Genomic DNA, 24,537 nt, shown 5'->3' on the forward strand with positions numbered 1-24,537 from the left:
GTGGTCTGATGTCTGAGTCATCTGCTGCTGGTACTGGAAGGTACACAGTGCCCAAGATTGCAGCTTTTATGCCTGTCTTGATGAAGCTGAATAACCTAACAATTCATATCATAGCCTTAGCTAATACCAAAAGGACTATATTTTTTTCCCTTTCCTTTTCTGACTGTGCTGCTGCTGCAATCATAGTAGAGCCACCTGAAAATCATAATTGTTCTAGAACTCTAGTGTAGGATTTAGTGAGGTACAGCTGAAACTATTCTTCAGAGAGCTTCTTCTCTTCAAGTACTTGAGGAACTGTTACTTCATCACGTGTGATAGTCAAATGCTTCCTCTGCTACCTTTCCTCTTAGCAAGCTTATGAGAATTTTTGGTCATCTTCTTTCTTCTCCCCCTTAAGTAATGAGAAACCTTTCCTACTTAGGTCTCAATCAACTTGCCCACCAGTTAAGCTAATTAGCAACATATTTTATACACTCCCTAATTACAGCTGCAGAACTTTCAGAGAACAACTTTTCTGCATTTTTTCCTTCAATCAAAAAATAAAATGCAATAAACCTCCTACTCAAACTGTTCCCTGGTAGGGCTGTTAAAATGCTTGCAGAAGAATAAGGTGACTCTCTGGCCTCCTGGTTGCTTTGGCAACTTAGTACTATTTGAGTGTTTTGGTGAAGAGCTACTAACTTCCAAAGAATTTTCTCATAGGAGGTTTTCCATTGAGTAACTCTGGGCAGGACGAGGTAGTTGTCAGGATCAGCATTACTGGAGTGCGTGGTACCCTGAGTACTCTAAGAGCATAAAAGCTTGTAGAAGGCTCTCACGAACAGATTTAACCTAGCCTTGGGGTTCTGCTAAGTCATGCAATTAGCCAAACCATCCCCTGGTGTGGGTTCTAATTAAATACAGAGTTCCTCCCTTCAGTCCCCCTCTTCATTTAAAAAGCAGCTTTGAGTGTCTGGTGACCTTACTTATCAGTTGCAATAGCTCCAAAAGGACATTTTTTGTGTGAAAAAGCTGCAAATCCTATTTATGAAAAAAGTAAGTTGTTGGGGTTTGAGGTTTTTTTTGTAATTGTTTTTCTTTTTTAATTATTTTTGGTCATAGTTTAGTAAAGAGAGGAGAGTTCTAATGATTTAAATTGAAGTATGTGTAATAACGGGTAATATACCGCTTGCTCTTATAGAAAAGAGCTGAGCTACTCTGATCTCTGAACGCGGTTGACGTCATCTTTTGTTTTGTTTCTCAACCTAAGTGGTGGGGAGGTGGGGAAAGGTGCTGCTTCCATTTTAATTTCATCTCTCTTGTGGATTGCTGGTTTTTATGCATAACCCCTTTCCATCTAGCATTATTTCAGCTGAGCTGCCTTGACTTATTTTTAATCAGTCTCCAAGTGCAGCTATGAGATCCAGTCTTCTCACAAAGAAGTAATTTGTTGCTTTGGGCCTTGTGACTAGAAGGGAATAATGCTTAAGCAGAGATGCACATACAAAAAGGAAGACAATGACTTCTAACACTGTCGAAATGTCAGACTGTGACCTTTAAAAAGACTGAAAGAAACCAGAGGGCATAAGCCCCAAGGGACGTTTCTGTACGAACAAGGATGGGAGTTGACTATTTTTGTATCTATGAAAAAAAGGTGACATGTTGCTGCTTTCAATTATTTTGCCTATTGAATTACACGTGTTCCTACGCAGAGCACACATTGTGTTCTGAGGAAAAAGAAAAGTCCTCTTGTCAGAAAGCAGAGCTGAACTTAAGTCCATATTATGCATATTATATGGTTGCGCATCCTCTTGTATGTAAACAATTTGAAATATTCTGGCAGGATCAGTACTTTAAAGAACAAAAACCCCACCAACCACAAAGAAAACAACAGCCTCCTCCCAAAACAAAAACACAGGTACCGGGCAAATAAAGGGATCTGAAATTACGTCCCTGAATTCTCTGGCTTTTAATTGATGAACCACTTAGATGCAGAAACCCCTACTGACTTTTTGATAGGAATGGTTGGACTCGATGATCCGGTGGGTCTCTTCCAACCTGGTTATTCTATGATTCTATGAAATCTTTAGCTAAAATGAGAGAGAAGGGGTTTGTTTCACACCGTGTTTGAAATACGTACAGCAGGGAGGTCTTCTTGGAAGTTACCTGTCCCATCCTCAGAGGACAGTGCTTGTGGTAGTAATTACTGTGTGTTTCCTTGCACAGCGTCCAGTTGTTCTTCAGAATTAGCCTGCAGGTCCTGATGTAGGTGCAGTACAAGGTAATAGTGGATTTAAGGTGATTCAGGGAAGCTACACTCAGAAAACTGAGAATTAAAACACCTAGGTACTCTAGGTATAAAGTATTTATTTATTTAGCTTGTATTGCTGTAACGACTAAGCATAATTTAGCTCTTTTTGTGGTGAGGAAGGAACTGCAAACACATGCAGCAGAGATGTGCCAACCTGAAAGGACCAGCTATGGAACTTTTTAGCATACAGTCCGCTTGAATTTCTCGCTCTAACAGGGTACTATGTGGACTTCATCTGATAAACCTTTTATTGAGAACATTTCTCCTATTTCTGTGCAGTATATGAGATTTTTCACCTATTACAAGTATCTCCTTCCAAGATGTTACCAACTGATCTGATCTGTCTTCTTTTTTCAGGTGAAATAGGTATCAAATATACTTAAGATACATGAAGTTTTTCACTTTCAGGGCCTATGATATCAGTAATGCCACTTGCTATTTATACGATTTAAAGCCCTCAACTCTTAAATTTTATATGTGGCACCTCTGTGAACCATATGCAATTTGGGAGAACGCTTTTAATATGTCATTTTAATGCTTTTGCTTTCCTTCACTTCCAGTGGTTCGCCTTGGTTGACTTATTCTTGGATGTTTCCTAAAGTGCCGGGCAGTAAATGTCTGAACATTCTGTGATTTGTTTCAGCAACTCAAACCATTTTTCAGGAACCGGGAAAGAGGTCTTTAAGTATTTGTGGGCTGCATGCATAGATACATAAAGAAGCTTAAATTAATTTGTAAAAGAAGAAATAGTAACATAAATTAGATTAAGTAATCGGTGCTTTTCTGTTCGGTCTTAATTATGTATTTGTCTTCCAAATACAGGTTTAATCCTTATCTTTCTTATGTAATAACACAACAGTTGGTAGTGATTTGTGGATCATGGTAACTAGGCGTGGAAATATTTGCTTAACTATTTCTTCTATTTATCCAGTGATTTGATTATTATACAGCTAGGACAATGAGAGAGGTAGCTAGTATGCTCAAGAATTCCTCCCTTGGCTGATGTCAAGCTTTAAATGACCTGACTGCATTATGAATGTAATAAAAAAGTTCCAGTATCTCTTTTACATGCCAGTTTAGTAGAAAGGCCATGGATTAAAATATAGACACAGAATAGCTTTCTTGTGAAACTAATATTAAATAAGTAAGATGGAGAAGAAAGGTTGGAGGCTTTAGGTTTTTTTTAACTTTTAAAGGGCAACATAATCCTATCTTAAAGTTTTATTAGATTTTTTTTTTTTGCTTCCCTTTTATAGTCATGGGGTGAAGAAAAGAATTTCAGTTTGGATTGACCTGAGAGAATTGTTTTTAAGTTTTGTTTAGTTTAGCTGGGCAGATGAAAAGTCAGTTATTCACGCAGATTTAGAGTAGAATATACCAAACTGGCATCAGTTCTATAAACTAGCCCTTCTGAATAAAATGTAGTGCCCAGTGCATGTTCCAAATACAACTTAAAGTGGGTAATGCCTTTCTGCTGGTTTTCTGCTTTCAGACAAATCCTGCCATCTGTCTCGCTTTACCTAGTAGATACTGCTCTTTATTCTGTGGACTTTCAATTAGAGAACATCTTTTAATCTGTTATTTACAAGCAGTGATGTGAAGGATCAGTCAATTCCTCAATTGTAGAATCCATTTGGTGCAGACTTAATATATACATCTTAATATGTGTGCTTGCAGTAGGGTTTGCTCTTAAGTGTGCACAAATGTAGACACTAAAAATGAATTAAACTCTTTCAAATGTCTGTATGGATTCACATGTGCAAATATGCACTGAGACTGCTGAGAGTAATTGTTTTGAATGCTCAGAGAACCAGCTTCTGAGAGCTCACTATGACAGGGACTTCAGTTTGTGCTTTTTAAGACCTGCTTGGCAGAAAGTATGCCTGTAATTTGTTTTAAATGTAGGATTATTGTTTCTGAGCGTTGCTTTGTATGTTTTTCAGCAGTGCTTCTGCAATCTTTTGTTTAAAACTTCTCAGTGGGACTAGAATGTAAAAACTATTCATGTCCAAGTAGCAGGGATTTTTAAGTATCCAACGTAATTGCAGGGTAGGGGAAAATAAGCTTGAGCTCTTGGTACTTCTTGTGCAACTCCCCTGCAGTCTTTATTGCAAATATACTTCAAACATCCTCCCATTCAAACATCCTCCACATTCTCCAAGAGGAAAATTAAATAGCCGGAGTCTTCAGCTCCACGTGTCGTGGCATCCTCCTCGGAGGATTCTGACTGTGGTATCCAGGTATAACATTCCAATTTCTAGTCAGGTTTCAAGAAAACAAGGTATTTAGCTGAGGCAGATTTTAATATGACCTTTAGAATCTGTGAGGAGATGTAAAACCTGCTCAAAATTGACAGAACAAACTCCCAAAGAAGTGCCAAGGAAAACATTGGAGCCTTTGTCAGGCAGAAAAAAAAGAGTTGTAGCTTATCTTTCTATTTTTAGGTGTTTACAGAGTATGAAACACTGCAGCATCTCTATCAGTATCACCTTACCTAGAAACTACTTTTAAGTAGGTATAAGAAGGAAGAGAAAGAGGATGATTTCAAAAGGTAGAATCATATTCCAAATAACACTTTGAAGGTCTGTGTGAGCAAAAACCTTTCCCTAGATTTAGTTAAATGAATGCCCAGTAAGTTCAGGAGTTCATGCCCTTTGGAGCTTGCCTGGATAGGAGGGAAAAAATATATTATGATAATTTCAATCCTCTTAACTTTTCTGTCTGTTACACTTTGATGAGAGTTGAGAGAATAGCGCGGTGGTTTATTCCCAGAACAAGAACAGAAAGAATCTGGAAGATACAGTGATATGCCACATATCTGTAAAATAGATTTCTAAAGCTGCAAAATATTTCATAACAAAATAAACAGTCAAATTGCAAACTGGCTTTGTTTTTTTAAAAAAATAACTCATAGTCCTGTAGGACAGTAAGTCAGACTTTCGAAGTTATTTTAAGTCTGAGAAGATGCATTGTGGTATATCGCCCTGTTACTTGCTGTGTTACTTGCCCTCAAATTCTCCTTATGTCTTTAAAGTCTAAATACATTTGAGAAACTAATTCCTAAGGAGATAAACGGGCGCTCTCTAAAGAATAATGATCTGTTGTGTTTGTCTCGCACTGGCAAATCAGAGAAGTAATTCCTTTCAACATGGCTTGGGGGTTGGCCATGCTGACCCGTTGTTGCAACAGTGCAGTTGACTTTGCTGTGCCTGGGCTAAACCAAGCAACAATTTTCATATTTGTGATTGACCAAGGGCTTGAAACTGATGCAGATTTCTGCACGGTGATGACTTCAGGAATCTAGAATGATTCAGCAGCCCCCTGCTGCCAGAAGGAATTGGTCCCACTCTCCAACAGCGGGGCTCTGGCGCATCGCTCTGCCCTCCTGAGCACACTCTCAGCACCTCAGCCAGTCTCTTACTGAGTCAGTACAATGTGCTAATTCACCAGAAAATGAGCCAGGAAAAGTAGATTATTTCTGATAGTCTAGATGAGCTGAGTCATCTCGCTGAAAGAAGAGATGACCACTCTGTTTGGCTAGTGGGGACAGCATGATTTTGCAAGTGGAAGGAAGCAAAAGAGGAATCAGAAAAGAGTAGCCACTTAGCAGCAAGTTTTAGACTGGATTGTCTCTTCTGTGCAGTCACAATCTGGGAGTGGACTATTATGGATATTTCCAATGAAGCAGCTGAAGTATAGGAAGTGGCAAGCACAGCTGCTTTAATAAGGTCTGCAAAGCTTTCTTTAGAAAAAAGTAGATATTCATTTTTCCTCTCTGGCACAGGGAGATAGCATCAGGCATGGTATCTGATCTGTTAGAGGTAGTTGAGCATCTGTAAGCGTGCTGCAGGCCTGCCAGAAGTTTGATGCCACTCAGTGGTCAGAATAAGACTCCTGAAAAACTGCCTGGTTAGTTATTCTGGTGTTTATGTGCCTTTTTTTTCAGGAAAATTATTTTTCTGAATGACGTTAAATTCCTACTTAGTGGCAAGAAGATGAAAAGGATGGGGAGTGTGTCAGGGTTACGGATGCATCTTGTAGCAAAGAGTGAAAACTTCCTATGAGGGGTGAAGACCTTGTGATTCCAGAGCTAATAAGATGATGTCAAGGAGGGTCTTGCTCGTCTCCATTAATGAGTATCGCCTTTGTACCTGGGAAGAGTCAGTGAGATATCCTAGTGGTTGCTGACAGATTTGGACTGTATATATTATTTTTAAAACAGCTTTTCAGGACAGAAATTAAATGTTTGTTTCTTGACTTTTCTGAGCAGGAGGACCCCATGGATTCAGGACGCCGTGTTCCTAGGTTCATACCAGAGACCATAGCAAAGAACAGAAATAACCAAGAAGGAGCGTAAATTAGCTCTTACAATGTTCCGTGCTACCAAAGTCAGATTCTTTCTTGTATCTGTGCTTGTGTGTGTACATGTATATATATTTTTTTTTCTGTGGTGCACTCCCATTTCCAAACCTTTCAGGCAGAAATACCCACTCATATCTTGAAAAATATGTGCATGTGTTCTCAGTGCAACTTAATCTCCTTCTTTCTTTACTGAATGTAAAATGGATATGTATTTAGTGAAATACAGCTAGTTTTATTGACATTCCTGGAAATTTACTGCATCTACCAGCTTTATGGTGTTATTTAAATAAGAATTAAAAAAAATAGAAAAATCTTTTTATCTTGTTAGCAAATGTAGCAATAGAAGATCAATATTGTAATTGTTGGTTGTACAAATTCAGTATTAGGCACTGAGCCTGCAGCAAGATGTAGAAGCATGATGTAGATGAACAGATTTAAAATGAATTTTTTTAAAAAATAAAACATGATCTGGAGGGGAAGAATGATCAGCCAGCAGCCACAAGCACTTTTGTTCTGCAGTTCACATTCCACTGCAATTAGATTACGGTATATAGACTGTGGCATGTCTCATAAAAGGCTGGCAGCAGAAACTGGCCTATTACTTTTGCTGAGTCAGGTGTTAATTTGATGCTTAGAATTTTCTTCTTCCCATCAATAATGGCCTGATAGCAGAACTGCAGCCTCCACACAGTCCTGAGTATCCTTGCAGAAAATGAGGGGTGAACTTTGCAGACATTTTAGGCATAATATATTTATTTGACTTCTTATTGTCTGAATAGAGGCCATTTAAGCAATTTAAGGCTGTTCCGTATGCAGTCCTGTGTTTCTGTCTGTCATGAGGAATTTGACGATTGGTGTTGGGCTCTTGACACTCTGCACACCCCAACTATCCAGCTGTACTCATTGGTTCCTAAACATTACAGTAGAAATAGTGTTTAAATCAAGATACTCTTGGCAAAAATTTCAGTGCTCTAAGCTGTAGGGGGAAGGTTGGGGTGTCTGTGTATGTGTTTGAATTTGTTTTTTTAAAATTTTTGAAGTCTTCATCATTTCTTTCTTTCTTGGCAAGTAGAGGCGTAGAAGAGGAGCAGGGACAGAGAGGGAGACAGCCTGTTGCCACTGAAAGTCTGAGAAATCTTTCAGTATGTCGGGCACTGAAGCTCTTGCCTCTTAGTTCTTTCACCGTTAGTGTAGCTTGAGCCATATGTGAGCAGCAGCTAGCCTGGCTCATTAAAGAGAGATTCTATCTTTTACAGTTCATTAAATAAATGCATTAAATTTGCAGAAAAGGCCAAGAGAGCTTGTATGTCACGATGGCCCGGTGAGTTAGTCATGAAAGCTCTCTATTTGCTGTAAGCAGTGACACACTCAAAGGAGTGATGAATCATGTACCATGTCTAGTACTTTACTCCTCACATCCCATGCAGTTGATGAATTGGGGACAGCCCTCTCTGTGATTATTGATGTTTTGCATCTGCAAAAAAAAAAAGTCAGAAAACTTTCGTAACTGCTATTTCCCAGTGTCCCAGTAGTTAATGTGACTGAGGGTTTGGGGAATTTTTTACTGTAAACTTTGTGGTGCCCGTCACTGCTCTGCCCTTTCATGTTCAGCGTGACATCAGATCTAGTGTGAAACAGTGCCATATCCTTTTATCTTAATACTTTTCTCTGTAATTATTACTTTACTGCTTTTTCAGGTGGGAACTTGCCTTTGTTATACGATTGTTCTCTGATCATTTTCGTATCACTTGGTAATATAAAGGTGTATGTCTTCCTCTTCAGCCTTTTTCTTTAAATAACTTTTTCATCTGTCTGTCAATGTGAATAATAAAATAACTTCAAGATTGCTCATCTCTCTCCTAATGAATGATGATGTAGCTTGTCCCAACATCAATGATTCATTTACAAAAACGTCTTCAAAATTCAGTAAAATGGGATATTCAAAGAAAATATTGTGTCATCAGGCTATAGTGCTGTTGTCAAAAAAGATCTTATCTGACTGATAATCAGACCTAATAAGGAAACTGGAGTTCCTGGTTTGATACAGCAGCTGGGATTACAATCTGCATCCATGAGAGTGTATCAAGGATAAGCATTTATAAACCCATCCAGTCAAATAATACAGTTGAAGTATGACAAGTGCTGGGCGAGTATGTGACTTTGATCATCCTTGGAGTCATGCATATAAAGTTATGCAGGCTGGTTATACCTGCTCTCACTCCAGGTGAGATCCATCTACATACTCCAGGTGTGGAGGCATGGAAATCCTTTGATGTCATGATTCTACTTCCAGACTTACTTGTGGCAGTCCACTAGGAGTTCCTGACAGGTAGACCTGTGAACTGATAGATTAATTTTGCTTTCAGTTTATTGCCCTGCTTTTGAAGCATCAGATAGTGGCTTATGTTAAGGTGGAGGATTGCTTCTGTGGTGCCAGTTGCTTTGTCTGGTGGAGCTAGAGCTCCCTCTCTAAAATATCTTTTTTTCTGAATGATTTCCTAATTTTTTCTGTAAAATAAAACTTCCTGTGTGGAAGAGATTGTGTGGAGACTCTATTTAATAGAAGTCATTGTGGTCTGGTAACGTCGTATTGATGGCATAAATAACAGTCATGGTCACAGCAGTTGAATGGTCAGATGAAACATGTGACCCTGTGTACTTGGTCTGGGACACACTGACAGCAGGTACAAAGTCTATCATCCAGATTTACTGCACGCCTTTAAGTTGAATCAGAAGCATGATACCCTTGAATGACAGTTCTTTGAGGTGGGCCAAATAGTACACTACTGAAGATGGAGCAGATTTCTTAATTGAGGGTTGCTCTGCAGGTATATGCATTGTTTTCTGATTCAGCATTGTATTTGGAGACCCTTCTGGGGATGAATTTCATACTGTGTTTCATTAGGAGGTTTTCTTCCTTTCCATGACCCAAGTGGGAATCTTCTTTGTGGAGTTAATGGAGAAATTGCAAGGTGGACTACAGATTGCTGAAAAGAGCAGTCAAGCAGGATTGATAACACAGAAGCAAAGGTGGTTAATGCATGTTTTGATGGGCAGGCTGTTACTTTGCCTCTTGCAAAGGAGTCCAGCCTTTGTTTCAGCAAAGCCTTAGCTGATTTGTCTTTCTGCACAGGAATATTCTCACGAAGTTTAAGCACGTTGTGCCAGAGTATTTCCTTCCTTGCAGCACTTGGCACTTAAAAATTGTTTGTTTCTCACCGCAGTAGCAATGTTTGATAGTTTTCATAAAAAGAATGGTTTGCAAGTGTGTATTCCTCTTAAATAATTTGTACCATCATTTCTGTCTCCATCTGCGCAAAGTTTAATTTGCTTTATTCAGCATCTACTTTGTGACTGTCACTTAATGCATGTTGCACACTCTAACAACACTCCGACTTCTTTAAATCATCTCTTACAAGAGATGAGGAGCTACCTTCTTACAGAGAAGCTCTTCTGCACAGTCTCTGGCCTTGATGTTCAAGTGATCTTTCTCTTGCTTTGTACCAAGCTCTGCACAGACTTGCGGAACTGGAACAAGACTTGTAATATCTTGGGGAGAAGAAGGGGTGGATGTTGACAGGTTGGGAACAGCATTGTTCTTGGAGAGGAATGACTGTTTCCCAAGGGTGAAACAGCTGTAGGGAACATTATAAAGTGAAGCAGGTTGAGCAATCTGACGTACTAGTAAGGAAAGGACTTAAAAATAAATTGGTGACTTCAGGCTTCGAAGCCACATTTTCTTTTTAATTTGCCACAGCTAAATGCATGACTCTTTGGTTCCAGGTTTCTGGTTTTGTTTTCCTATTTACGACACGTTGATATAACCTTAATGCTCTTGTGCTGGTACTTAGCCTATAGAATCCTGGTGTTTGTTTCTGAAAGCGTGAATTTTTTTATGGAAACTGTTCTCTAACAGTGCAACAACACTAGGAGGAAAGATTAGGGTTCCTGCTGCCAGATAGGCTGGATTCTTTTATTTCCATATTAGTAAGCCCTTCCAAGCAGGTAGGTGAAGAATGATAGAATATCAGTGCTCCAGTGTGAGTAGCTATAGTAATGAGTCAGTTATTTCAGCCTTACACAGCTGTGTAGAGAATAATGTAATCGCTGAATGTTTATATGTACAATTATGTTTTCTTAAGGAAATAATACAAGTAAGAAATAGGTCATATTCAGGATAAGAAAACTTAGCTGTTGCCCTGTTCGTGTGAGGAGTCCTCACCCCTCCCCTTACATTTTCAGGTTTTATCAAAATATTGCTTCTGAAAATGTTCTTGAAATGTTCATATCAAATAGTAACTACAGAGGGGAATTAGGGGTTTATGACTACTTTCCAGCCCTGAATGCATGCTGGCTTTATAACTTTTGGTAAATCCCATCACTCTTTTGCATCAATTTCCAGTTCTTAAAACCTTGTCCATTAACTTGAATTTTAGATTCTTTCAAGCAAATACTGCTTCTTCTGATAAAGTCTGATTTTAGTTAAGGCTTCTGGTCACGGAAGTAATAAAGATTTAATAATGTAATTAAATTCCCAGAATCAATGCTGAAGTGAGATGCTAACTAGGGAAGAAACCTACCCTGTAAAGCTGGATACCAAGCAGTTCGCTTTTGGATGCATGTAACATAGCATAACCTAACTGAAGATTAATCTTACAGCTTTTGATTTTATTTCTTGTCAGGGAATAACTCTAGCATCCAATTTTCAGTCTGGGTATCTGTGGGATATTCATGTATTTATGGCATCAAGTCATGAAAATAGCTTCATGACTCTGTCTTACTGCACAGATTAGGTGTGCAGCTGTGTGAAAATGATCTCAAAGAAAATCAACTGCGCCAAGATCCTGGGTGAGTTTGCAGGTTTTTGATCATGTGGTGCAGTGTGTTTCTTCCTGTGCATTTTATTTGTTGCCCTCCAATGCATCTGAGCTGTGGATGTTCTTGACAGCCCTGTTGCTCTGAGCTGTATCTACAGTGCTCCCTCCCTCTGAACTTCTGTTGAGCACCGCTGCAAAGTGTAACCAATGAGCAACTTAATCGCTTTTCAACGAGCAAAATAAGCAACTGCCACAAAGCCGGCATCGCCTGCCTTCCTGCCTGCCATCAAAACCTCCCATCACTTTGTCACTGTGTCATAAAACTGTTCTCGATAAAGCAGAGCACTTAATCAAAAGCTTGAAAATGCAGTGCTACTTGTTTTAAGCAAATTGAAGCTGCTGCAAGACTGGCAAAAGGAGGAACGCAGTAAGTCATCCTTGGAAAGCTCCAATTCTGTCTGTTGATGTGCAAGGGCTGCACAGAAGGATACTTGAACATAAGGAAGGAACAAGATGAGCAACCAACAACTCCTGCAAGATGGAAATATGGTTGGACTCAATGATCCGGTGGGTCTCTTCCAACCTGGTTATTCTATGATTCTATGAAATGATACTACTCAGATATTCATGTAACACAGTCTTAATTGACTCTTTCCATCATAAGTGATGCATACTGGTGGAGTAGATCATCTCTCCGTTAGGAGCTGAGTGAGATACAACTGGGGATGGTATTCACTATGTTTATAGCTGAGCTTTAAATGGCCTCACTTCTGAGCATTAGTGAATTCAGCAACTTAAATAGGTTAGGACTGGAATGTCTTAATTTCCCAAAAGCGAGCATGAAGTTTTATTGGAACAGACATCCTTGAGATGTTAGTTTTCAGATGTGAAAACAGATTACGCTACCAGATTTTCTGTTTTCTAGAGATTTTGGCTAAAAAAATAAAATAAAATTGCAATGCATAACAAACTTAGGAGAGAAAAAGTGTTCAGAAGATTCAAGAACAGCTGAAACTAACTAAAAAGGTAATTTTTTTGTCCAGACTGAAAAGAGCAACTCTTCTCTATCCCCAAGATACGGCACCAAAATTCATCTGTTGTGTTACCAGTCTGAGCTTGCAGCTGGTAAGGCAATTTTCCTAAGAAGCTACAAGAAAAAGGCTATTTATTTTTTTTTATGTAGTAGCATAATAGTGATTGGAAGCATGTTTTATTTCTCATGAACGCTGGACGATCGTGGACTGAACAGTTTTAAAAATAAAGTAACTGTTAGGGCAATGAAATCCTGAGGATCTGGCAATATAGAATGAAGTGAATGGTCTAGCAGATCTCTTTAGTTTTCTGAAAACATGGTCAATAACTGCAGTAAAACTGAGCTATGAATAGCGGGTTTGCCATTGACTGAGAGCTGATGTTAAATAAGATTGAAGAAATAAAGATTTAAGATCTTTAGCCAGATTGCAATGCAAAATTAATATCTTGATGAAGGAAGCAGCGTGGCCTTTTGGAAAGTAAATGCAGCAGGTTGACAATGTCATTTTTTGGGATATAACATAAGCACAAGCCTTGGCTTTGTAGGGGGAGGGTGATTATGCTGCCTTTTTATCAGATTCTTTTTTTTTTTTTTCAAATTCGCTCACCTGCAAAGAATTTGCTTCTCCCACCAATAATGTGTTTTTCAAACAGTGTCAGTTGGGGGGATTTACTACAGAGAGAAGGAAGAAACCCACATTACTACAGCATCTCTTCCCAGTTGGTTACTGATTGAAATCCTCAACAAACCATTCACAGCATGAGAGGTCAAATACAGACGTAGTTAGAAGGGATTGAGAAATAATAGCTCCTGGCATAAGCACAGCATCAAAATTAGATTTTATTGGTTTGCTTCTAACTGTCGGGGATCATCTCCCAAATCCAGAATGCTCTAACACCACTCTGTGGTTGCAGAAGATTGTCTTCACCAGACTTTGCCGTGAGGCCGCTGACTCCAGTTGAGGGTCAGCCCCTTCGGATTCAGCGGTGCTGTGAGGCGTCGCTTGCTGTGGTGCTCTGGAAGAACCTTGTTTTCTCCTCGGCAGTGTCTCAGCTTAAGATATACGGATCCTATAGCTTGCCACAAGTAATCAAATCAAATTTGAGCAGACCTCCAGGGGTTGTTGGACTTTATCCTTCTGTGGCTAGGTAAAACTCAAAGTTTGTTTTAATCTGCTACCACTGGTTTTGCTATCGACCCAGAATGTGTCAAACTGTGTTGTACATCCACACAGGCAACTAGTGAGACTGGTTAATGTGCTGCCCTCTTGCACTTGGTTATTCTGCTGCCAAGTTCCCAAGCAGACAAGCCTTCAGATGGATTGGTACAGTAAAGAGAAATTGCAGTTCCTGAATTTCACTGTATATTTTTATCTTGATGCTGTTTCCTTAACAGCGCTTCAGTTTCCTATCCTTTACTTTATTTGACATATTCAAACTGAGAGATTCACTGGGCGATTCTAGTAGTCTGATTTATCCAGCTGGGTTATTCCCATGGAATTTGGGTTACGATGGTATGGCTTTGATGTAATACTTAGGGTAGATGGTATGATTTAACTCTTTAAAACTCCACTTTTATGTTGGGTGTCACCCGCTGAGACAAAAATTTGTAATCTTCTGCAATTCTGCCTTTGTAAAAACATGCATAATTTTTACAAAAATAGTCATAGTTGCAATTAAGGACGCTGATAGCTGGTTTTGTTTTTAATTTTCTATCCTTCAGAGTCCTTAATAAACTTTCACGGTCAAAATCCAGATGGTACTGCAGAGCTCAGTGTAGTTTTTGAGGATTTTTTTTCTGTTTGTGCTGATTATAACTCTCCCAGGATAAAAGTGTAAAATTGTTTGAATTTTTGGCCTTTGGCTGTTTGGAAAGCTGCTGTCAGCTTCCAGCGCAAGCCAGTTTGTATTCCGTGCACGTCCAGAGCTTCATGGTAGTGAAAGTTCAATAGCAAGTAGACCAGTTTGCCATTGCCCAAAAGCTTAAAAACCAATGGGCTCTGCTCTGTCTGGTGAGATTGTTTCCTTTTTTTTAATAGGCAGTTCACCTTCTGGATTTTTTTGTTGTGTGGTGTTCTTTTTTTGTTTTGATTTGTTTTTTAGTAATTTGTGTAGCTCTCCTAGTCCAAAGACTCATTGATTTACAAACTCTGAGGAACATTGTCCTGTGGAGATGAGGAATACAGAGGGAAGATTTTTAATCCCTCAGATAATTAAGCACTAAAATAAATGATTAAAAAATTATGAGGTGAAACACTCTGTTAGTTTTAATATAAAAATAATGTACTTCTCCCTGTGGAATGTAAGGGAGGGAGCTGCAATCAAAATAGGGGAAATAAAAAATTGAATACCCTGAGCTTTTTTCCTCCCTCTATGTTGCCTCCTTGATGCCTCACTGTGTTTAATGGTGCTTTGCCAAGCTGTTGGGAGGAGTACAAAATGAGTGTGGAATTTATAAATGGGACATTAGATGGAGGAAGGATGTTATGGGCTGGGTGATCTGAGGAATACAACAGCAGAACAGATTTCGCCTTAGGGCTGGATAGGAGAGATGCATCCCTGCAACTCTAAGTACTAGCAAAGCCATTTAGAGTTGTTAGAAATCTTTGTTGGGGGATTATCTAGAAAAAGGTCTTTAAAAACCTCATCTGCTCTCAGTGAGTATCTGGAGAGAGAGTGGGAGCTGAATGCTGAAAAGACCATGGCTAAAATGAAGGGTGTCTTTGCATGCAAAGAATCTCTGCGGTTTACTCCTGATGAAAACATAAGCAGAAACATCTTGGGTGTGACTTTCTCTAAGTTCAAACGAGATCTAGCCTTCCCACCTCTCGCAATCATGGCACTTCAGCCTTTCATGGCTGTTGCAATTTACAGTCTCATATGATGATGTGTGCCAGGGCCATTTTCCCAATCCTTCATATGGAATTTATTTCTAATTCTCGATGGGATTTAAGAATTGACATTAATTAAACATTTATAAGTAAAGTTTTATTTTAATTTTTTATTGGGAGACGAATTTCAGATTTTCAAGACAGAAAGATTTCCACAACTGTGAAACCTTTCTCTGCAATCCTTCCTTCCTGACCTCTTTCATTCCGAGACTCATTCCTCTGTATTAAAGCTGAACTTTTGCTTGTTTGTGATTTGGCGTTCTGTTTATTTATTTATTTAAAATAGCCAGCTGTATTTTTCTTTTTTTTTTGCTCAGTTTTCCAGTTTGTTGGTTTGCATTACAGTTTTCCCTAGAGACCTTAACTGAGATCACAGCCTTGCTAGTGTAGGTGAAGCTCTTAAGTAAATACTAGGATAATGGTTGGACTCGATGATCCGGTGGGTCTCTTCCAACCTGGTTATTCTATGATTCTATGATTCTAAGTCTGTTGCCTTTGCAGTCTACACAGACAAAAGGTGAGACAAAATACATAGTAATACCCTTATTTGTTGGACATAGAATGGCAGCACAGGAAAAACAACTTATCTGAGCCTGGATAAAGTCAATGGGTCCCCTTTTACTGTGGAGGTTATGGGTAGCATCAGTATTAGCCTCCTCTCCTGCAAAAGCAAATTTGCCTTTCAGGTTATACAGCCCATAGGTAGATAAGATGACTTTTGCTGTGTGAGGCATTTCCAGATCGTTTTTAGTGAACATTCATGGTCTGAAAGCAGTGGGTTTTAGGAATTATACCTTCCTGTAGGATTTGCAGATAACAAATCTCTTCTATCCTGTTCTAAGATTTGCAGTGACTTGAAGTAGATCAGTAATAGAGTGGTGGTTAGGAGTAACACATCAGTTTAGGCCACCATGGTACTTGATGAGAGAATAAATATTTAGGTCAGATGCCTAACAAAAAAATAAGTACTAATAAAGCAGTTGTGGACTAGAGCTTGAGAAACTGGGTTGTCTTTGAATAACCATCTGTGGTAACCCTTTGTTTCTTTTCTCAGTAAGGGTAAGGATTTGAATTTGTTATGGAAAAAAAAATGCAGTTTATTTCACAATTAGGGTGTGAAGACGAAGGTCAGGTGTTCAAACAGGAAAGGTCGTGTTGTATTTGCATCTGTATTTTTTAACAGTATGTCTTTGGGACTGACAGTTCCTAGAAAGGATGGAAAGCTTATTCTTTAATATGATAGCCTGCCTCAGGTAATTGCTTGATGGCACGGTTAAAATAGATATCTTGCAGTAAGAGAGGCTTAGTGTCATTGAAAATGTTCTTTCAGTGTGCAGTGATGTTCAGCCTACAGATAATTCAGTTGTGTTAAGGAACAACATAGGGTTAGGCAGCGACAGTGGCATGAATTGTGACACTTTTTTTACAGAAAAAAAGTCAAAAACCTCTTTTCGTGTATGAAGTAAAAGAGAAGGGATGCAAATAAAGCTCCTTTTGAAAACTTCTAGTACCAGTGTTGTAAAGGAGCTTTTGTGTAAATGGTTATTGTGCTAACTATTTTTAAAGCAAAATTCAGCCTTGTGCAGGAAACCACTTTAAAGTCCATGTTTTGCTTGAGAGTGCTGAGAAGAAGGTTGAAGTGAACTTCAAGTGGTCCATGTGCAGCATGTAATATAAAATCATTGCATTGGTTTCCTCTACAGGCGCAGCTTTCTTTAGTGATCAAATTTCTTTTCAATGTGCCTGTACAGTGATCTCATGTTGCAGATGCCAACTGAGTAATTTTGCTCTCCTATAATAAATGTGTATTACAATTGAAGATGTGACCTTTGGCATGGGCAAACCTACGCAAGCTACTTCTTTTAACCTAGCTACCATGTAGAACATAACTTTGTTTTCCAAGCTAACTAGGTAAATCTTCATCTGTGCAGGCAACTTCTGCACGATGATGCTTGCTATGCCACTGGTATCACCTTCAGCTCTGTCAATCCTCTCAATAAAGTCAGCGAGGTTATATCACAGTATGACTTGAAGATCTGATCTTTTAAACTTTCCTTTCCTTTCAACAGTGACTGAGAGTCGAGGGATCCTGGAGAGCATACAGAGATTTTCTTTACTGCCAACTTACTTGCCTGTGACCTATCGTATCCACAATGCGGATATTTCCTTCTTTCTTAAGGAAGCCAACCAGGATATTATGAGGAATTCTAGCTTGCAGTCCCGAGTGGAATCCTTTTTGATCTACAAATCCAAGAGGCCACCAGTGTTAAATGCCAGCTATGGACCTTTTTCCGTTGAACAAGTAGTGCCCCAGGACTTAATGTTGTCTTCAAATCCATTTGGATCTACTAACAAGTTCTCCTTTAATTGGAAACTTAAGGCCTTCATAATGAGTGACAAAATTTACCCAAGCAAGCCCAAAGTCCAGGTCCTGTTCTACATCGTGGGCAGGGACTGGGATGACTATAGCACCACGGAACGGCTGCCCTGCCTGCGGGTGTTTGCCTTCCGAGAGACGCGGGAAGTCAGAGGCAGCTGCAGATTGCAAGGGGATCTGGGATTGTGTGTGGCAGAGCTGGAGCTTCTGCCAAGCTGGTTTAACCCCCCCACGGTTGTTGCTGGCCGTAAGAAACAAATGGATCAGTCTGAAGGGAGCCCTGTGGAGCTTTACTATGCCATACAACCAGGAGATGAGAAAGGGGAATGCACCAAGGAGGATGTAAGGAAAAGTAATGGAATCCGACCAGGGCGCAATGACATTGATGAGTCGGGACCTCCTTTGCAGAGGATTGGAAGTGTTTTCCTTTACCAGACACATGCTGGCCCTTCTTTAAATGAAATGAGATTGGATAATAACATTGCCATCCAGTACGCACCAAAGACTGTCAAGCAAGGTGACATTTTGACTTTCCTTGTATCTGTTGCTAAAAACTCAACAGAAGATCAGTTCACACTGAGGTAAGGCTAGTTTGTGTTTCTTTGGTACCTTGTTTCTTTGTTTCACTACTCTTGGTATGAGAAGTCTTTCTCATGTGTAAACTGCCTAACAAACCTTCAATTGCTGCTTTACGGAACTTGTATTGCAGTTGGTTGACTCAACATTTCTCCCACTGTTCAGTCTCACAAGATAAACTCCAGCTCAGGAGATTTTAAATGTGCCACTGCTCCTAATCTCTCCTTGAACTCCTATTAAGATTAGTAAAGCTCAAATCTTCAAAAGTATTTATAGGAAGTGAGCAAGAATTAGGCATCTAAGTAGGATTAATATGCTTAAACATCTCTCCTTAACTTGTTGTAAGCCTGGTTCTGTTTCATAGGATGTTTAGGATTCCTAAGTATTATTGATATAACAAAACCATTTATGAAAATGGAAAATATGTGAGGGTGCTGGTGGTTTTGTTTTGGATGTAACATCACGTGCTGTAGTGATTTACTTTGCTTTCCAAGCATTAGGGTATTAAAGTGGAAAGATCACTACAGCCAACAATATAATAAAAGCAAGAACAACAAAGACTGTTCTGTGGCAAAGAGTAGATGTGCATGGCATGCAAGTGAGGCCGTCTAGTTGTCTTGTCTTTTCAAGTTTTCCACTCTGTGTTCCAGCACTATAAATTAGGGTTGTGTGCCTGACACAAACAAGATTGGTGTGTGTAGAGCTGATATCATTCTTTTAGCCCATATCAATGGCTCACGTCAGCTCTTTTAGAACTGGACTATTTGTGCTAGAAATGACCAGTGATGCCAAAGCTCGCAAAAGCTCACAAAACATAAATCCAAAGAGTAGGGGCATCATATGCGCTGGAGTTAAGAGCTGTGCTGAGCACTAGAGGTGCTTGATGCCTTCATCTAAGAAATCATATCCTACTCTGACTTGAGACAAAATACACTCTCCTTTCTCTGGTGGTTATACGTCTCAAACTCCAAATATTCTCTGGCTAAAATCACCTAGGATATGTTTCAGGACCCAATTATTAAAATGGTACAAAGCAGTAAATGGAACATTGTTCAGATTGGATGTGTTCCTCATACTGGAGTAAAGGTGTGTCAGCTTTGACTTTCCTCTTTATCTGCTAGAGGACAAACACCAATGGACTACCCGCTCTTCTTACCGTATCAGATTTTAATTTTCTGAGTCAAACTGCCTAAGATTAAAGTTACTTCTTGAGTGACTAATTTCAAGACTGACGACCCAAGTTCCTCATACTAAGACTTCAGGGATGCTTTTCTGTCTTTGTCTATACTGATAACTTTTAAAAGGATGTTACCCTAGACATGCATATGAAAATTGGTTTAAATACTAACACTAAAAACCATTTCTCTCTAAGAGAGAACTGAGGCAAAAATCTTTCATTGTTTTTACTCTGTAAATACAGGGGCTTAGATATCTGACTTCAAAGCAAGTATATTTCTGAAAGCTGTGATCAATTGAAAGTAGAACTAGTTATAACCATGATAATTATATTATGTAGGTTTATAAAATTTTCACAAATCTTGCTTTGTTTAAATTAGGATGAAAACTGAATGCACAGATTTTTTAATGAAAGCTTCTAAAATTAATTTTCTGGAAGAAAAAGGAAATGACGTGTTTGAATTTTATCTTTTTATTTTGAGATCTAAGGTATCGTAAAACAAAAAAAGGTTAAAAATAGATAGCAAATACTGGTTCAAAATGAAAAATGTGGCATTTTTTTCTTCAAAAACATCAATTTGCTTTTGCTTTTTAAAAACATAAAGTTCTGTAAGAGCTTGGTGTTACTCTTGTCACTTTCCTGAGTTTTGATTTCTCTTGACCTGCTTTTCTAACAGTAACTGGCTTTCAGAATAATCTGCTGCAATATCAGAGTAGTTAAAATATCTGTTCTACTGTGCTTCTAAAGCAAGATTGCATGTCTTGTCTTTGATCTAGCTACAGCATGTCTAAGCTTTTGTTTGGTTGTTTTCTTAGTCAGAATTGTGATACCTGTGTTTTGCATTCTTCCCTCCATGACACGTACATAGCTAATTCGGTTTTCAGTGGGCGCTAGTTTATATGTAATATAATGTTGTAACGGTACCAGCAACTACCAGGTAAGAGCAAAAATTAAGCTTGATTAAGTGCTTTGGCTCAAGTTCTTTTTTCTGTTGGCATCTCCTCTTAGCTCAGTGTCACACAGGACATGAACGCTTCTATCATGGCCCTCTCTTTAGGAGTGAATGTCGCTGTGATTAGATATTGAAGTAGCCTTTGACTGAAATAAGGTCCTTTTTCATGACTGGAAATCTTGCATGTCAGTCTAGGATATCCATTATCCATAACTAAATGATCTTTTAAGGTCCATGGCAGCCCAGACTGTTCTGTGATTACACTATATATGTTCTATTGACATGGATAACTCAAGAGGGCATTTGTGATATGCCTGCCTGTTCTGGTTTCAGAACAGACTCTCCAGCTGGCATTGTGTAAAAGCCAATGGAGACCTTTTCTGTGACCTGATTGAGTTTTAAGTCTCTCAAGCTTTAAATTCTTTTGGTTTGTGGAGGTACAAACATTGGATCAAAGTAGACTGAAAGAAGTTTCATCCTGTTAGGACATGGAAATATGAGGCTACGAACAGATGCATGAAAGGTTCTCCATCCTGTCAGTTGAGATGGAGAACAACTGAGCAGAAATAAGCCATTCATTTAGATAATCAATAAAATGATTGATTGTAATACATAAGAAAGGATAACAGACCTCGTCCACTTGGAAGAAGTGGGGAGTCCAAGGAAAAATGCAGTTTGAAGAGAGGAAGAACAGTACCTGGCCTTAGCTGTTACACAGTAGGTCCCTCTGTTTTTTTCCAAATGAGGCCTTTTTCCCATGCGGTGTATGGATTCTTACCAACTCATGGCCAGCTTTTGTATTTCTAAATGAAAAAAAAACCCAAAACCACATGCCTGTTGGGCAATGTAAACTAGATGGGGTAAGCAGAGAATTGCACATTGAAACCCACTCTGTGGTCAGGTAGCTTGTAAGGGCTATAGAGGAAGTGATGTGTTTCAAGATGCCTTGTTTCACCAATCTGGTTTTCAACAAGTCACTTCTGGAGCGGAACTTGGCTCTAACAAACTTCTGGCTGTTTCCAGCTTTGAGGTTCCAAAGAAGGAATGGAATCCCAAGAGTGTAGAGAAAACCTTGCTTAAATCCTTAGTTTGTGCAGACCATAAATTAGTTCTGTAGGTACCTCTTGCATCTGGTTAATAAGAGGCTAATATGGGTAGCGCTGCCAGCTGTTGTCATGGAATGAAGACCAGATTTCTTCTTGCAGCCACAAATAATCAGAAAGCTTCAAGGGTCACTTTAAGTGAGTTGGCTAATCTGCTACCTCCTTGAACCTGGCAGGGCTTGGAATAGTGGCTACTTCCATGCTGCGTCCTCCGATTGCTGTGGCAGTGCTGCTTCTTGGGACAAAACCTTGTGTACTAGTGGCTGCCGTGCACTGTAATGGATATTGGTCTTCAGAGTTTCTGCTTCTGTATAGTAAATATTAATAAAGACACTGTGTGCTGATTCTGTCTGGTCTCTTCTCACTCTCATATCTCTGATAAAGGAAAGTGCCCCTTTCCTCCTCCCCCATCAACTCTTTTATGAGAAAATTGTACTAATGCTTATTTTGAATCAGTCCCTTACTTGTGGAAGTTCTACCTTGAATTGCAGCAAGACTTGGAACTGTATTCATAAAGTGAGGCCAAGAGCTGCTGGCAAAATGCTTTTACCATTGCTTTTGCTCCAGTGGACTGGAAATCATGGCTTGGACAGATGGAAAATAAAGGAAATACAGGTCAAAAAACAAGAAAAGGCTATGTGAAGCAACCAAACATTAATGATTGTTACTACTGAATATTTTTGTTTCAGAAGAATAATGTTTCAAGTAAACTCGATCCCTTTTTTTAAACAGGAAATTTTCTCCATGGGAACCTTCTAGAAACTACTAAATACTAAAATATGCAGGGAAAAGTGCCTTTCTGTGGGTTGCTTTTTTTCCCTCGTACTGCTGTTCTGCACGGGGGAAGATTTAGAGCAGTGAATGCAAAACTGATGGACTGCTTTTAATTTTGTGAAAGAGTTGGACCATAAGGACCAAGGTCTCTGTTTTGTTTTTTAATGAACTAGAGAAATTAAAAATATTTGTCTTGACTCTCTCTGAGTGTGAGAGGTAGAGGAAAGGAAGTAAAGAGATAAATGTAAATAATGGATAAATAATGGAATAGTGCTGTAAGCAGCAAGTTTTAAGCTTGGACTGAAGTCCTGAGCCCTAAGTGACTGATTTCTCAGCTTAATTCACACACTTGCTTCCTCTTTCGTCTTGGCCAAGTCACTTAACCTCTCTGAAGCCATTTTATCACTGCTAATATCAACAATTATTTGAAGGTGACATGTGTACAAGCAATGAACAATTATGTCTTCCCTGTGAAGCAGTATTAAATGCCTTTATAAAGTAAGTCATTGAATGTCCTGTGCCTTTATCATATCATCTTCTCTCCTTTTGAATGTGAATTAATTATTCATTGTATTCTTTATAACTGACCACGTGGGAGGGTTTTGTGCAGACGCACAAATAGTGTCGTACACCCCAACTCAAAGAAAACTGCTAGAGAGCCCACAGTCCCTGTGATCAAAGGCAAACCTTGAAGTTCCTTAACACAGACCAGCCCTGGACGTTCAACCTATGCTGTCCCAGAGACTGTTTGATCATCTTTCTACATGCTGATGACCAGAGAAGGCTGAAGAATGCCTATTCTTCCCATCAAAATATGTTGAAAGGTTCAAGAAGTGTGTGGAAAATATTCTGGTCTGTTTTGTTATCGTGTTTCTCCAAATTTCAAAATATGTATACTGGAAACTGGATTTGAAAGGAAATCTTTATCTGAAGTTTTTATGCTGAGAAAGGAAAAGAAAGTATTATTTTCTTTCAGTCCTTCAAAATGCTTTTTTTTTCAAAATGCTTTTTTTTTTCAGTAATTAATGCTTCAAAATTTCTAGTGTTATGCAATTACAATTCCTGTTTGCTGCAAGCCCAAATTATTGCTGCTTATTAACACTGTTGTGTTACATACATTGCAATTAATATATGTGTAGGGATGCCATAGTTTTCTAAACGTAGGAATGTGGATTTTCTGAATCTATGCTGTAGATAGTTTTTCGTTAGGATTCTTTTGCTAAGTCTAACAAATATAAGCTTCCTTTTTTGTTTTAAAGTTGACTGTATTGATACTTGCTGTATGCAACCTTTCTATTTGTTTTTCTGGTTCGAGAGATGAATCAACAAAGAAACAATAGAGATGGAACTGCCTTAAGGTACTTAATGTCAGGCATGGATATAGTAATGAATGAAAAAAGTTGTACCTTTTTTTGTTGTTGTTTTACAGCCATTCAAGTTGTAATTATACTTAGTGAATCCTGTGTGCTATGTTACATACAGTTATTAAACTTAAAGAAGTAAACAAAGTTCTGACAGAAACTGATGATTAGGGATCCTCTTGTTTCCCAAACCTTTTTCATTCTGAAATGGAATCTGGAATACCAGAGTTTACCAGGACAGTGGGAAATGTGCATTTTTGTTGCATCCATCTCTTTTCAAATTGTAATATGGACTTTACCAGAGACTGTGATGGTATGGCAGAGGGTGCCAGTATCAGATGGGGCAGCGTGAGGCATCCTGGAGCACAGGGAGGGATGCACGACCTAGTGCTGCTCCCATTTAAGAGAACTCCATTCTGTTTTTATTTTATGCTGCAGTGCAGTTTGTGTTACTATTGTTGTATGTCTTTTTCTTCAGTGGTTACCATATGAGTGGAGATCTATATCCTTTGATTTTCTGGTGGAGCCCAAATCCACTCTGGTTTTTGGGTTTGATTTTTTTTTTCTTTTTTTTTTTTTCCCCAGTTCATCCACTTTGCCAGAGGTATCTGCAGCAGAAACATGGGAGTACTTAGACTTTTCATTGAGGATGCAATAGATTCACTTCTCCCTCCACTATAACCTACAGCACTGCCTTATTGTAATTCCTACAATTGTGTCCTCCAGTAATAAGAGTTTCATGCTGGAAATGTGCATTTAAGGGCTGAGCTCCTCAGAAAGGGTTGATAAGAACTGGTTGTTGGTTACAAGAGTTTGGGTATGGCC

The 24,537-nt window shown here is 38.9% G+C and overlaps 1 protein-coding gene across 2 annotated transcripts in view; it reads left to right on the forward strand.

Annotated features, from left to right (window-relative positions):
* TMEM132D (transmembrane protein 132D) overlaps window positions 1-24,537 on the forward strand; it is a 264,377-nt gene that overhangs the window by 43,839 nt on the left and 196,001 nt on the right. For both annotated transcript variants that reach the window (XM_069871349.1, XM_069871348.1), the window contains exon 2: window positions 17,462-18,350. In XM_069871349.1, coding sequence (XP_069727450.1) covers window positions 17,462-18,350 — 889 coding nt within the window. The remainder of the gene's footprint in view (window positions 1-17,461; window positions 18,351-24,537) is intronic.

The sequence above is a fragment of the Phaenicophaeus curvirostris genome, chromosome 17 (assembly GCF_032191515.1).
Source record: "Phaenicophaeus curvirostris isolate KB17595 chromosome 17, BPBGC_Pcur_1.0, whole genome shotgun sequence".
In the NCBI taxonomy this organism is placed as follows: Eukaryota; Metazoa; Chordata; class Aves; order Cuculiformes; family Cuculidae; genus Phaenicophaeus; species Phaenicophaeus curvirostris.